Source organism: Anastrepha ludens, chromosome 2 (assembly GCF_028408465.1).
Source record: "Anastrepha ludens isolate Willacy chromosome 2, idAnaLude1.1, whole genome shotgun sequence".
NCBI classification, from domain to species: Eukaryota; Metazoa; Arthropoda; class Insecta; order Diptera; family Tephritidae; genus Anastrepha; species Anastrepha ludens.
In genome coordinates this window covers 76,708,117-76,720,700 of record NC_071498.1, presented here as the reverse complement: position 1 = coordinate 76,720,700, position 12,584 = coordinate 76,708,117, and the positions used below count along the sequence as shown (strand labels likewise).

The 12,584-nt window shown below is 36.5% G+C and overlaps 1 protein-coding gene across 2 annotated transcripts in view; it reads left to right on the top strand.

Moving 5' to 3' along the window:
• The window catches only part of LOC128871912 (uncharacterized), a 36,840-nt gene that overhangs the window by 21,704 nt on the left and 2,552 nt on the right, over positions 1-12,584 (top strand). For both annotated transcript variants that reach the window (XM_054114083.1, XM_054114084.1), the window contains exon 10: positions 476-641. In XM_054114083.1, coding sequence (XP_053970058.1) covers positions 476-641 — 166 coding nt within the window. The remainder of the gene's footprint in view (positions 1-475; positions 642-12,584) is intronic.

Here is a 12,584-nt window from a genome sequence, read left to right as displayed (position 1 = left end):
CGATTATATATAGCTATATATATCCTCTTTTTGGGTGTTTGGCCGAGCTCCTCCTCCTATTCGGGGAGGGATGGGACCTGGAGGGGCCTACAGTTTCAAGCCGATTTCGAAGGGCAGATATTTTTATGAGGAGCTTTATCATGGCAGAAATACTCTCGGAGGTTTGCCATTGCCTGCCGAGAGGCGACCGCTATTAGAAAAATGTTTTTCTTAATTTTGGTGTTGCACCGAGATTCGAACCAACGTTCTCTCTGTGAATTCCCTTGGTAGTCACGCACCAACCCATTTCGGCTACTTAAGACTTCGCAATATTACCGCATTGATTAAGACTCGAAACCCAAGCTCATTGTTCCGTTGTAGTTACTACCTATATTGTTCCAGCCCATTATACAAATTATATTTTTATATTTTCTCAGTTGTGTTAAATTTATATGTTTGCAATTCAAAAGAAACTTTCATCATTTTATATTTTTAGAATGCTAGATCCGGAATTTACTGCGAAAAGTGTACTGGATTTGAAATTACATCAAGTCAAGGAGAATGTACGAATTGTGGAATAAATTTTGATAGTCTATCATTAAAATATCGAACCGAAATTGCGACATTGGAGTGTACAATCAAAAATCTAATGAATCCAGAATGTATGTATTTGTGAAGTATTAAAATTAAGCATTCACTTACACATATTTTAGATAAAGTAACGGGTTTCGATATATATATTTTTTTGTCCCTATGTCCCCTTATACGCTTAAATCTTTAAAACTACGCAACGGATAGATAGATTGAAGAGGAAGGTTTATATCTATATAATGTGAAGAAATATATAAAGGCCATAATCGTAAACGAATCAACCAATTAAAATGAAACTTTCTTGAAGTTTAACTTTGAAATATTTACTTTCGTTCTGCATCAAAAAAAAAAATTGATTTATTTGTTATTTAACCAAAATTGTTTAAACAAAAGCAGCTCTTTTTCCAAAAAAAGCTGTTTGTGTGTTTGTTCGCTGTCAACCGAATGAAGCAACAGGCGTTAAGCGATAATCTCACCACACCTCATTAATGTTGAATTACATCGTATGGTGACGTATGTATGTATGTATTTACGAATCGCTCGCATTATTTCATTTCGGACGTATGTACATATGTATCTATATATGTACTGAATTCCATGTAATTATATGTACATACAATTTTACAGCGAAATAAAACGCTATTTTCACGTTCTGTATTAGTAAATCGCACATAATTAAAATACAGTTTTTGAATAGTTTTTATTGATTCGGAGCGCGTTTAGTTTGCTATCGATTCCATACATACGAAAACAAGGTACTGCGGTTGATGGTTTCCCCGGAGTAAAAAAAACGGATGCTCTTGGCAGAGTCTATGTGATTCATCCCAACAACAGCGAATGCTTTTATCTGAGAATGTTACTTCATATTGTAAAAGGCCCGACATCCTTTGCTCACCTAAGAACTTTACAAGGTGTTGTTTACAATACTTATCAAGCAGCATGCAAAGCTATTGGGCTCTTGGAAGACGATTCTCACTGGGAAAATACATTATCAGAAGCAGCTGTTTGTATATTAGTTCAGCTACATCATTAAGATATTTATTTGCCGTCATAGTAGTGTTTTGTCAAGTAACTGATTCTGTTAGTCTATGGAATAAATTTCTAGAAAATATGGCCAGTGATATTCTGATTCGGCGACAGCAAGAGTCAAACTCTGTTGATGTACAATATGACCAAAACATATTTGACGAAGAATTATTTGAATTAAACAAAATAGTGCAATTACTTTCGGGTAAAACGATAAAGGATTTTGGGCTGCCGATGCCAGCTAATACTACTAACTCTGATTTAATTAACAGTGCCGAATACACAAGAGAAACATCATACGATCAAACGAGACTTTTACAAAATATAGCTCAAGATGAGCCACGATTAAACATCGATCAGAAAAAAGTATTCACTGCATTACTATCAACAATTGATAACAATGAAGGGAAATTGTTTTTCCTTGATGCCCCAGGAGGCACAGGAAAAACATTTTTAATCAATCTGCTTTTAAAAAAAGTGAGATCTACCGGAAAAATTGCGTTAGCTGTTGCGTCATCCGGCATTGCCGCTACTCTTTTGGAAGGAGGTCGAACCGCACACTCTACATTCAAGCTCCCGCTGAAAATCGCCGCCGATGATGATAACAGCGTCTGTAGTGTTTCTAGACAGAGCAATACAGGAAAATTGATGCGTGACTGCTCATTAATAGTCTGGGACGAAGCTACCATGTCAAACAAGACGTCTGTGGAAGCACTGGATAGGACAATGCGCGATTTGCGCAACAAAAATTCACCTATGGGTTGATATACAATTCCGTTCTCAGGAGATTTCCGTCAAATCCTACCAGTTGTGACTCGAGGAACACGTGCTGACGAAATAAATGCTTCCCTAAAAAGATCCCACCTTTGGTCGCATGTCAATAAATTAGATCTTAAAACTAATATGAGGGTTTCGTCATCTTCACGTGAGAACAGGCTATTTCCAGAGATGCTGCTAAAAGTTGGCAATGGAGAATTAACACAAAGTGAGGGAAGGATTAACCTAGAAAACCTTTGTGACAACATCCAAGAGTTAGTCAACAATGTCTATCCTGACATTGATAACATAAGTTATAAGACAATATCTTGGTTTAAAGAAAGAGCTATTCTGTCACCAACTAACGAACAAGTAGATAAAGTAAATAACTTGATTATTTCAAAGATTGATGCGCCGACGAAAATATACTACTCGGTCGATACTGTTCTCGATTTGGAAGAAGCTGTTCAATTTCCTACAGAATTTCTAAATTCTTTGAACCCGTCTGGACTCCCTCCTCACAAAATGGAGCTGAAAATAGGTTGTCCTGTTATTTTATTAAGAAACCTAAGTCCACCTAAACTTTGCAATGGCACGCGTTTGCTGGTAAAATCACTGAAAACTTTCATAATAGAGTGCACAATACTCACAGGATGTGGTACCGGAGAAGATGTATTGATTCCCCGAATCCCTCTGATACCATCGGATCTACCATTCCAATTTAAACGCTTACAATTTCCGGTAAAGACATCTTTTGCAATGACCATTAATAAATCTCTTAGATTTGAGTGTTGACTGTTTTTCACATGGCCAACTGTATGTCGCTCTTTCAAGAGTAACCTCTAGAGAAAACATGTTTGTATTGTCTAATGACAAGAAGGCTATGAACGTTGTATATAAAGACATTCTGTAATATAGTAATTGTTGTAAAAATAAAATAAATACATATGTAAAAATGCAAGAAGTTAATATGCAAAAATGTAGGGTATGAATTTAGATATCCCAAAGATAGCAGGGAATCTTCATGCTATAAAGAAAGGGGAATTGTTTTACTCCAAATTTAACTCATTTTTTCAGTGAGTGACATAGGGTATATATTTTATACCCGTGCGAAGCTGGGCGGGTTGCTAGTAGTATATAAAAGGTGAAGTCCAAAATAAACAAGACTGAGCTAAAATAGAAACAACAGGAGCTTTGTTCTGATAACTTCGAGTTTATTTATTCAAAATAGTCCCCTCGGGCCTTGATACACTGTTTTGCGCGATCTAAAAGCTTTTCGAAAGAGTGTTTCAGGTTATTGATCCGAATGTCCTTCAGAATATCGGTACAAGCCTTTTGGATGGCCTCTACGGACGCAAAACTTTTCTTTCCATGGCCAAATGCAATTTTCCGAATAGGTAGAAGTCACAGGGAGCCATATCAGGCGAATGCGGTGAGTGATTGTTGGTTAAAATGCGATTTCTAGTCAAAAAATCAGTCACAAGAGTGGATCGATGAGATGGTGCATTATCATGCAATAAGCGCCAGCGTCCACCTTCGAGGTATTCAGGGCGAATTCGACGAATGCGATACAACAAACACTTCAAAACGCCAAGATAGAAAACTGCATTGATGGTTTGGCCTGTTGGCACGAACTCCTTGTAGACAATTCCCTTGGAATCGTAAAAACAAATGAGCATCAACTTGATTTTTGACTTCTCCAAACGCAATTTTTGGGTGGTGGCTCGTCTGGAGCCTTCCATTCGGCACTTTGACGCTTAGTTTCAGGTTTATGTTGGAAACACCACGTTCCATCACCAGTTACAATGTTGAGGTTCTCGTAGTTTCTCACCTCTTAAATGAGTTCTTTCGAATGTTGAATTCTGGGCAATTTTTGGTCCTCAGTTAACTTGTGCGGAATGAAACGTGCACAGACCTTTCGTAGGCCCGAATGATCAGTTAAAAAGCGAAAAATCGATGTTTTGAAGATACTTAACTCTAATTCCATGAATTTCAACGAAGATTTCTATTCATTTTTGATAAATTTACGAACAATTTCGATGGAGTTTTTGGTAATTACTGATTCTGGACGGCCCGTATGTTCATTGTCATTTATGTAGTTTCAACCACCTCTGAAACGTGTAAACCACTCATGAACTCTGGCACGAGATATACAATCGTTTTACCAATTTTAAAACAAAATTTGATCTAGCTCTTTGTTCGAAACTCATTTTTGTACCGTTGACACAAACATACTGACACTTTAGATGCAATAACTTCGCTTCCACAGAACCTAATGTCATAAAGCTTTCACTGGAAGTCAGCTAGGGATGTAACTCCAAGGCACTAACTCCTTAAAAAGATGGCGCTATCAAAAAGACTTTTATGACGCCAGACTTGTTTATTTTGGACTTTACCTTGTATAATTGGAGCGTACACCCTTTTTGGGTGTTTGGCCGAGCTCCTCCTCCTATTTGTGATGTGCGTCTTGATCTTGTTCCGCAAATGGTAGGACCCTACAGTTTCAAGCCGACTCCGAAGGGTACATATTTTTTTAGGAGGAGCTTTATTATATATATCATAAAAAAACAGTTTATGTACGAGGTTTGTTAAAAAGAATAAGGTGAATTTTCAAATTTCGCGGGCTATTACGTACATTCGACTTTCGATTATAATTTTTTAATGTTGGTACACTCGACTCGAAGATATGTTCATGGTTTTAGCAATGTAGCATGTTTAGTTTGTTTGTGAGAGGCATAAATAAGACAAGTGTTTTGCGCGTTCGGAGATTTTCTGCTTTTTCTTACAACGGACATTAACCTTCCAACCAATTATGCCACAAACGAATTTTTTCCTGTGCTCGTCATAGTGTTTTAAAGTTTAGTTATAACGTGCTATGGTTCGAGAAGAAATTACATGGCTTCACATTTTGGTGCTCAAGGACTTAATTAAAAACTATTTTTGGGATTTAGCTCAAAATTACGTTTCGATTTCATCATGGACAAAATTGATATCAGTTCGAAAGCAATAGCAGTTTTAGTTGATTATTGATACAATAACTTTTTAGTGAATGAAACACACAACCTGATTTTATAATTTCTATAAATTTGTATATATTTGTATATATTTATATGTTTATTATATGTTTAAGTTTCAAAAACAAAAGTAAATTTCAAAATTCCTCACATAAGTTTTTAGGTAATGGTGAATAATGGCTGCAACAAGTAAATAAAGCGACCATAAAGTCTGCGTTCAGTCTTAAAGTCTAATACAAAAACATGATATGCTATATGTAAAAATTAAATCTAATATTTAGTTGGATATGCACGTTGCTTCAGGACTTCACTCAGCCTATTTGGCATTGAACATACTAGTTTCTCTGTTTCCTCCGCTGTTATCTTCCTCTATTCTGCCTGCATGACACTCCGCAAAAAGTCTTTACTAGTAATCACTTGCTGACGAATTCTTTTTTCCAATAGATCCCACAGATGTTCGATGGGGTTAAGATCTGGGGACTGTGGCGGTGTTTTAAGTTGTTTTGAGGCGTTGTACAAGAGCCAAAGCTTAACGATCTCGGCTGTAAGCTTCGGGTCGTTATCTTGTTGAAACCAAAATATTCTTGATAAGCCGAAATTTCCGCACTTTGCTTTAAATTCATTTTAGTATGTTCAAGTATCGCCATTTATCCATCGTCGAATCAATAAATTCTAATATAACTGACCCACACCATTTGCCGCCATACAGCCCCAAACCATAACCCCGCCACCTCCGTGCTTAACCGTGCCAACAAGATTTTGCTTTTCAAGAGCAGTTCCAGGTTTTCGCCAAACAATTTGACGGCCTTTTATTCCGAATATACAAAATTTACTTTCGTCTGAAAATATTACTTTTTTCCAGAACTCGGGAGGCTTATTTATGTACTCATTAGCAAACTGAATGCGTTTACGTCTGTTCACAAGAGAAATGAAAGGCTTTCTTTGGGCGACTCTACCGTGGTATCCAGCTTGACGTAGAACTCTTCTGGCAGTTTCAGCGCAAATACTTTTTTTAAATGTTTGATTTATGATTTCAACTAATTTTGAGGATGTAATCCGGGGGTTAACCTTTACCAAGTTGATTATAGAACGCTCTTCCCGGGTCGATAATTTTTTCGGACGCCCTGACCTGGGCTTAGATGTAAAAATTCCAGTTTGCCGAAAATTTGTTACAACTCGCTGAATAGAGGAAAACGTTCACCCAATAGATTTTCCAATATTTCGTCTTTCCACATTTTTATAATTATTTTCTTCTCAGAAACGCTTATTTCTTTTCCCTTTCCTTCCATGTTCTTTAATTATCTCCAGTTATAAATAAAATATTCAACTAAGCTTTGTTAACATTCAGTCGAAGTAATGCGCAATCAAAAATTAGTATAAACAAGGAAAAATATCTTAAAATTAACGGTATCATTAAAATAAACAGGCTGAACGCAGACTTTTTGGTGCCACATTTGCATGCTGCTGAAATTATTTTCCCGTTATCTAAAAAGTGAAGTGGGGAATCTTGTTTTTTGTTTTGCCCTTAAAAGCTGGGAATGTAGTGAATAAACAAATTGTAAAGATTTCAATTTATTCATAATATTCTATTTTGTTTTTAATAAATTTAAGAAGGCTATTCGGGTGAACGCAGACTTTGTGGGTCATGTGTATATACGCGGTGGATTTATGTTGTGGAGAAGTGCTGTAGACGCACCCATTTTGGGTGAAAACATTTGTACCATTCCTGGAAAGCTAAAGGAATTCAAAAATGCGATTTATCCGCATTTATAACAGCATGAATCGATTTGTACATACATACATATGTATGTTTGTATATATGTATGTAGATAGGTAGTTCACTCCCCAAGTAGTACTAAAGAGCCGTCTTGATATCATTATGAGACCTCCAACAGGCAGATATTTACAGCCAGCCAGAGCTGTTGATGTAATGGAGAAGATTGATGGGATTTAGGTTGGCACACTGCCCCAGGCTGTCGAAGATGGGAGCACCCAATGCCCTTAATTGTCTAGCTGCCAAACCCGGACATGTACAAAGAATCAATAGTCTCCTTCTTTGAAAGGTCCCCACAGTTTCAACAATTGGGGTTAAATGTTAAACCTAGCTTTTCCGCGTGTGTGCCGATCGTCCAATGATCGATAAACACAGCGTCGACTTTGGAATTTGAATGGCGTTGAGTCCTCAGACCTTTCTGAGTTCTCCTTCTATTGTACTGGGGTCTTTAACTGTCGGCGGGTGGATGCCAATGACCGGGTAGGAAGTTTCTGAGGTCAATTCATTCCCCTTCGAGCCAAGCTCATCAATTTCATTTTCCTTTATGTTCCTATGTCCTGGAACCCAGATCAGAGAAATGTTATCTGCACATCCAAGATATTTGATGTTAACTAGTTTGGTTCTGCACAATGTTAAGCATTTTGCATGCCAGCAGGATCGCAAATACTTCTGCCTGAAGTACACCTGCAGTATTCGGCAATTCGGAGATAGAGAAAAGCCCTGCTCCGACTCCCGATTCCATCTTGGAGCAGATTTTGTTCTCGATCCAATCCTGCCTATTTGGAAAGATTGCTCCAGTACGACCCTCAAACTCAGGCTTGCGGATTGAGTAATATGTCCGTAGTTCGGAGAAATACAGTGTTAACTGCTCAAAAATGCTGCCATGTCCCTTGAGAGATTGTCTCCAGAGGCCAATCTCATTTCACTCGATGCGAAGTAAGTGCAAAACGACATTCAGGTCAGAGCTGGGGCAAGTTTTTTTTGCACCCTCCCCAGTTTAGTAATATTATAGCCCTTTCGAAGAGCCTCCCACCAAACCAGGCATCCATACGTTAAAAATGGCAAAACCACTACGTTGTACATCCACAGCACGACCTGTGGCTTGAGTCCCCATTTTTTGCCGAATATAATAAAATTAAATTGAATTTGGAGTCAAGTATCACTCCAAGATACCTAACTTCCGATGAAAACGGGAGAACATGGTTGTTTAATTTGGGCAGTCGAAAGTGTGGAGGTTTATATTTTCAGAGTTGACTCGAAGGCCGAAAGTGGCAGACCAGCGACTGATGTTTGTATGTATTTATGATCTAAGTAAAGTTTTCTATTATGTGGAGTTTTCATAAAATATAGAAAAACGTTAAAGAAATGTGGTAAATAAATCTTCTCCGTCAAATTTCTAATTCTCTCAAAATCTCTACTTCAGCGCCATCTAGCAGGTATATTTTTTGGGGAAATATGTATTTTCATAGAGGCGATATGAGAGCATTTTGAATATTAGCTAAATCGGGCATAAACACGAATTTTACGAATATTTGAAATACCTATGTATGTACAACAATACACCAAAACTTCATTACAACTTCATGAGGTAGGTGTGTACACCGGGTAGACAAACATTCATTTTTATATATATTACTAGGATTTTGGAATTAGTAACAATATATCGTCCCCTTAGTATTAAAATAGCCTATAAATTTTTTGATGTTTTGAGAAAATGAATTTCAAACTTTTTGTCGAAAGTAGCTCTCACTCAAATCTCGTTATGTCTGTAAATATTTATTATTTTTTGACTGACGTTTTGACCCACTTTGTGGAACTAGAATTTGACAAAATTTTGACCACATATAAAATCGACGATGGAGAATTTAAAAATTCAATAAAAAAATAATAGCCTATGAGCACATAGGCTATTGTTATACTAAGGGGACGATATGTACATACGCATAGCCCATAAAGTCTGCGCACACCTCACAAATATTTTTGAATTGATTAAAAGCATAATATAACATTATAGTTGTAAACATATTTCATTTATTTATTCTGAAAATAAAGCAACCAGAAGTGTGAATGCAGTTTTTTTCTCCTTTTCATAATTCTTATGTTAATGATACCGTTAGTTTATTAAAATTTGTTTTTGTTTTAGCGCACTTTTCATTATTTATTATATTATAATATATCGGTTAGCGAACTCAGTTGCACATTCTAAAAATAAATTAGGTTATCGGAAAGAAAAATAATTATAGAATTGTGGAAAGATGGAAATAGTTTCCGAAATATTTGCAAAGCTATTGGGTGAATGTGTTTCTCTGTTCAACGTGTAGTAAACAATTTCAAACAATCCGGCATTTTAACATCTAAACCAAGGTATGCGCGTTTAAGACCACTATCATCGGTCCGAGAAGTACACAGTATGGCAAAGTTTAACAATCGAATTACATCATCAAAAATTACGAAATTACATTTAAAAAAGTATTTATGCAATAACTGCTAAAAAAGTTTTACATAAAGCTGGATACGATGGTAGTGTCGCTCCAAGAAAGCTGTTTCACTTGTGAACAGACGATAGCTCATTGAATGTGCTAATAAATATGTAGGTAAGCCACCAGAGGCAATTTATTTTTTGCAATAAGATGTCGTCAAATTGTTTCACGCAAATCAGGCACAGCTCTTCAGAAACAAAATATGTTGGTACAGGTGGTTAAGTTATGGTGTGAGGTTGCATGGCGGCAAGTGGTGTTGGTCAGTTAAAATTTTTTAAAAAAGAATTTGAAACAGAGTGCCAAAAATTATAGCAAAACACGCAGCCGAGATCGTTAAGATTTGGCTCACGTACAATGCTCCAAAACAAATCAAAACACCCCCACAGCCGCCGAATCTCAATTCTATGTATTGAGCATCTGTGGGATCTATTAGAAAAAAATAATTCGACAGCATATAATATAATAACAAGTAAGGAGGCTTTGCGAAGTGCTATGCGTGCCGGATGGGCGAAGATTACAACTGAGGAAACAGAGAAGTTAGTTAACTCGATGCCAAATCATTGATTCAAAAAACCCGGGATATCCAACAATATATTAATTTTCGCTTTTGTATATTATTTATAAATAAAGGGTTTTGCAATAACAGGTGTTATTTAGATTAGATTAGAGATGATTAACGATTTATGGCCGGAATGGGATGGTATTGATCTGGACAAAGTTTATTTTCAACAAGACGGCCATAATTGGCCACCGAGATCTTGTGATTTAATACCTTGTGACTTTTTTCTTTGGTGTCACGTGAAAGAAAAGGTCTACGCCAACAGCCCAGGGTTGATTAAAGACCTCAAATATGGAATTCGTGAGGTTATCGAGGACATAGAGCAGCCACTTTGCAATTCGGTTATGGAAAATTTCATGAAAAGGATATTGTCCTGTAAGCATGATCGTGGTGTTCATTTGCCTGATGTTATTTTCCACTATTAACGGCATACCTTCCTCTTTTTAATGAATTAAACATCAGATCATTTACATTAAAAAAAAACACATTTTTCTTTGAATATCAAAATAACACCTTTAATTACACTGTGGAACAAATTCAGGTTAGCAAAAATTAGGTCCATTCTGAGAGTGGCGGGTGAAAATAGAGGCGAAATTAGAAGACCCGTATCGCGCCGTTTTTTTATGTTAGTTCGAATTTTTTTTTAATCGGCCTTCGAAGTTCGAAATCGGAGCAAAATTGTTTATATGGTTTTTTGGCTATAACTCGTCGACTAATTGATATTTTTTCAATCTGTAAAAGCCAAATTATTGCTAGAGACCTGTGCAACAATTACAATTTTTGAAAAAATTGATTTCGAAAATTTTTGTGGTACTTATGAAACAATATACTGAAAATCGGCATTTGACTGCAAACTTCGCTATATATTTACATGTTGCTGAAACTACCGTTATGTAAACAATGAAGTGTGGAATCTTGTTTAAAAGAAAGAACAAAAAGTTTTATACGTTACCGAAGTTTATTTCATAAATATTTTAAGCTTTTAACCAAGCGTTAGTGACTGCTACCTAACGACTTCTCCAAATTTCCAAACTTTAAAGGCGTTTTTCTCAAAACACGTTTTCTGAAATTGGCACGCAGCATAACTCAAACAATTTTGAATATTTTTAATCAGGGTTTTTCACTACGTCTGTATAATAACCTTCTTAAGAGAAGAGCGTAGGGGATTTTCGATAGATTAATTTAAACGATTGTTATAATTATTTAAGTGCCGTTTTTTTAGTCCAAAATAGAGTTTTTTCCTTCAAATGCTCGCTAATTCCACAAAAATAAATACTTTTTAAATCCCCTACGTGTTTCTCTAGCTATTCTTATCTAGATTAAGAAAAAAAATGTTTCTTTGTTCCAGATTAAAATTTGCACCCTCTGTGCTGCGTGTCGCGGAGCTCCTTCAAGAGAAACCACATTACAAAAATGTCTCCAATGCCGCCATTTTGTAAAATTTTTCGATCAAACTTTGTAGTTTTGTATTTTAGTATATAAGTAATAACTTCCCAAATCAGAGTGATTCCTTTCCCTTTCCTTCTATACAAAAAAATTCTTTAAAAATCGTGTTTATTTTACGCGTGTACAGTGGTGTTACCCCTTAATCACTTTAAAAATATTTGTAAGGTGAATGCAGACTTTATGGGCTAAGTGTATGTTAAATGTATTTTTATATAAAATTTCAATTCTAAAGAAAGTTGAGTGAAACGTGAAGTACAGTATGTGTCAGAAGAAAAGAACTGGTTATTTTCTTGTAACTTCAACCTTAACTTGCTGCATAATAGTCCAACTCAAGGGCTACGACGCCAGTGCTACCTCAGGTTAATGTCGTTCGCAACTTTCCCATAAACGCAACCAAACAAAACCGAGTGAGAAGTAAACGTAGCGTTTTGGGGCGATATTTTATGCACGCATTCGAAAGGGCCGAAATTATCTTACGCCGCGGCTGCAAAAGTGATTAAAAAATCAAAAAAGTTTGTTGTGATGTGGAATCAGCGGTATAAGGTGTACAAAAATGTTAATAACTTTTTCCAGCGCAGCTCGGAGCGAGTGACGACAAAAAAGTAGGATAAAGTGATCATCAAGCTCGGATCAGTTCGTGCTAAAAAGGGAATAGATGTGAGTATCAACACCATCGAACGTCGACTAAAGGAGGCGAACATATCCTATCGTCCCACATCATCAAACCCACTGCTTTCAGAAAAACACATTGAGAAACAACAAAATAAGTAAATGGCGTCACTGTATTGGACTGGCCTTCCCAATCCCCAGACGCCAACCCCATTGAAAATGTGTGGGGAACTATGAAAACGCATCTTGCCGGAAGGCCAGTCAATGATTTAAAGCAACTCGTGCGTCAAGTTCGCAAAAGCTAGTCCTGTTTGTCGACGAGCTGCGTAGAAAAGTTGGTTCAAATCATG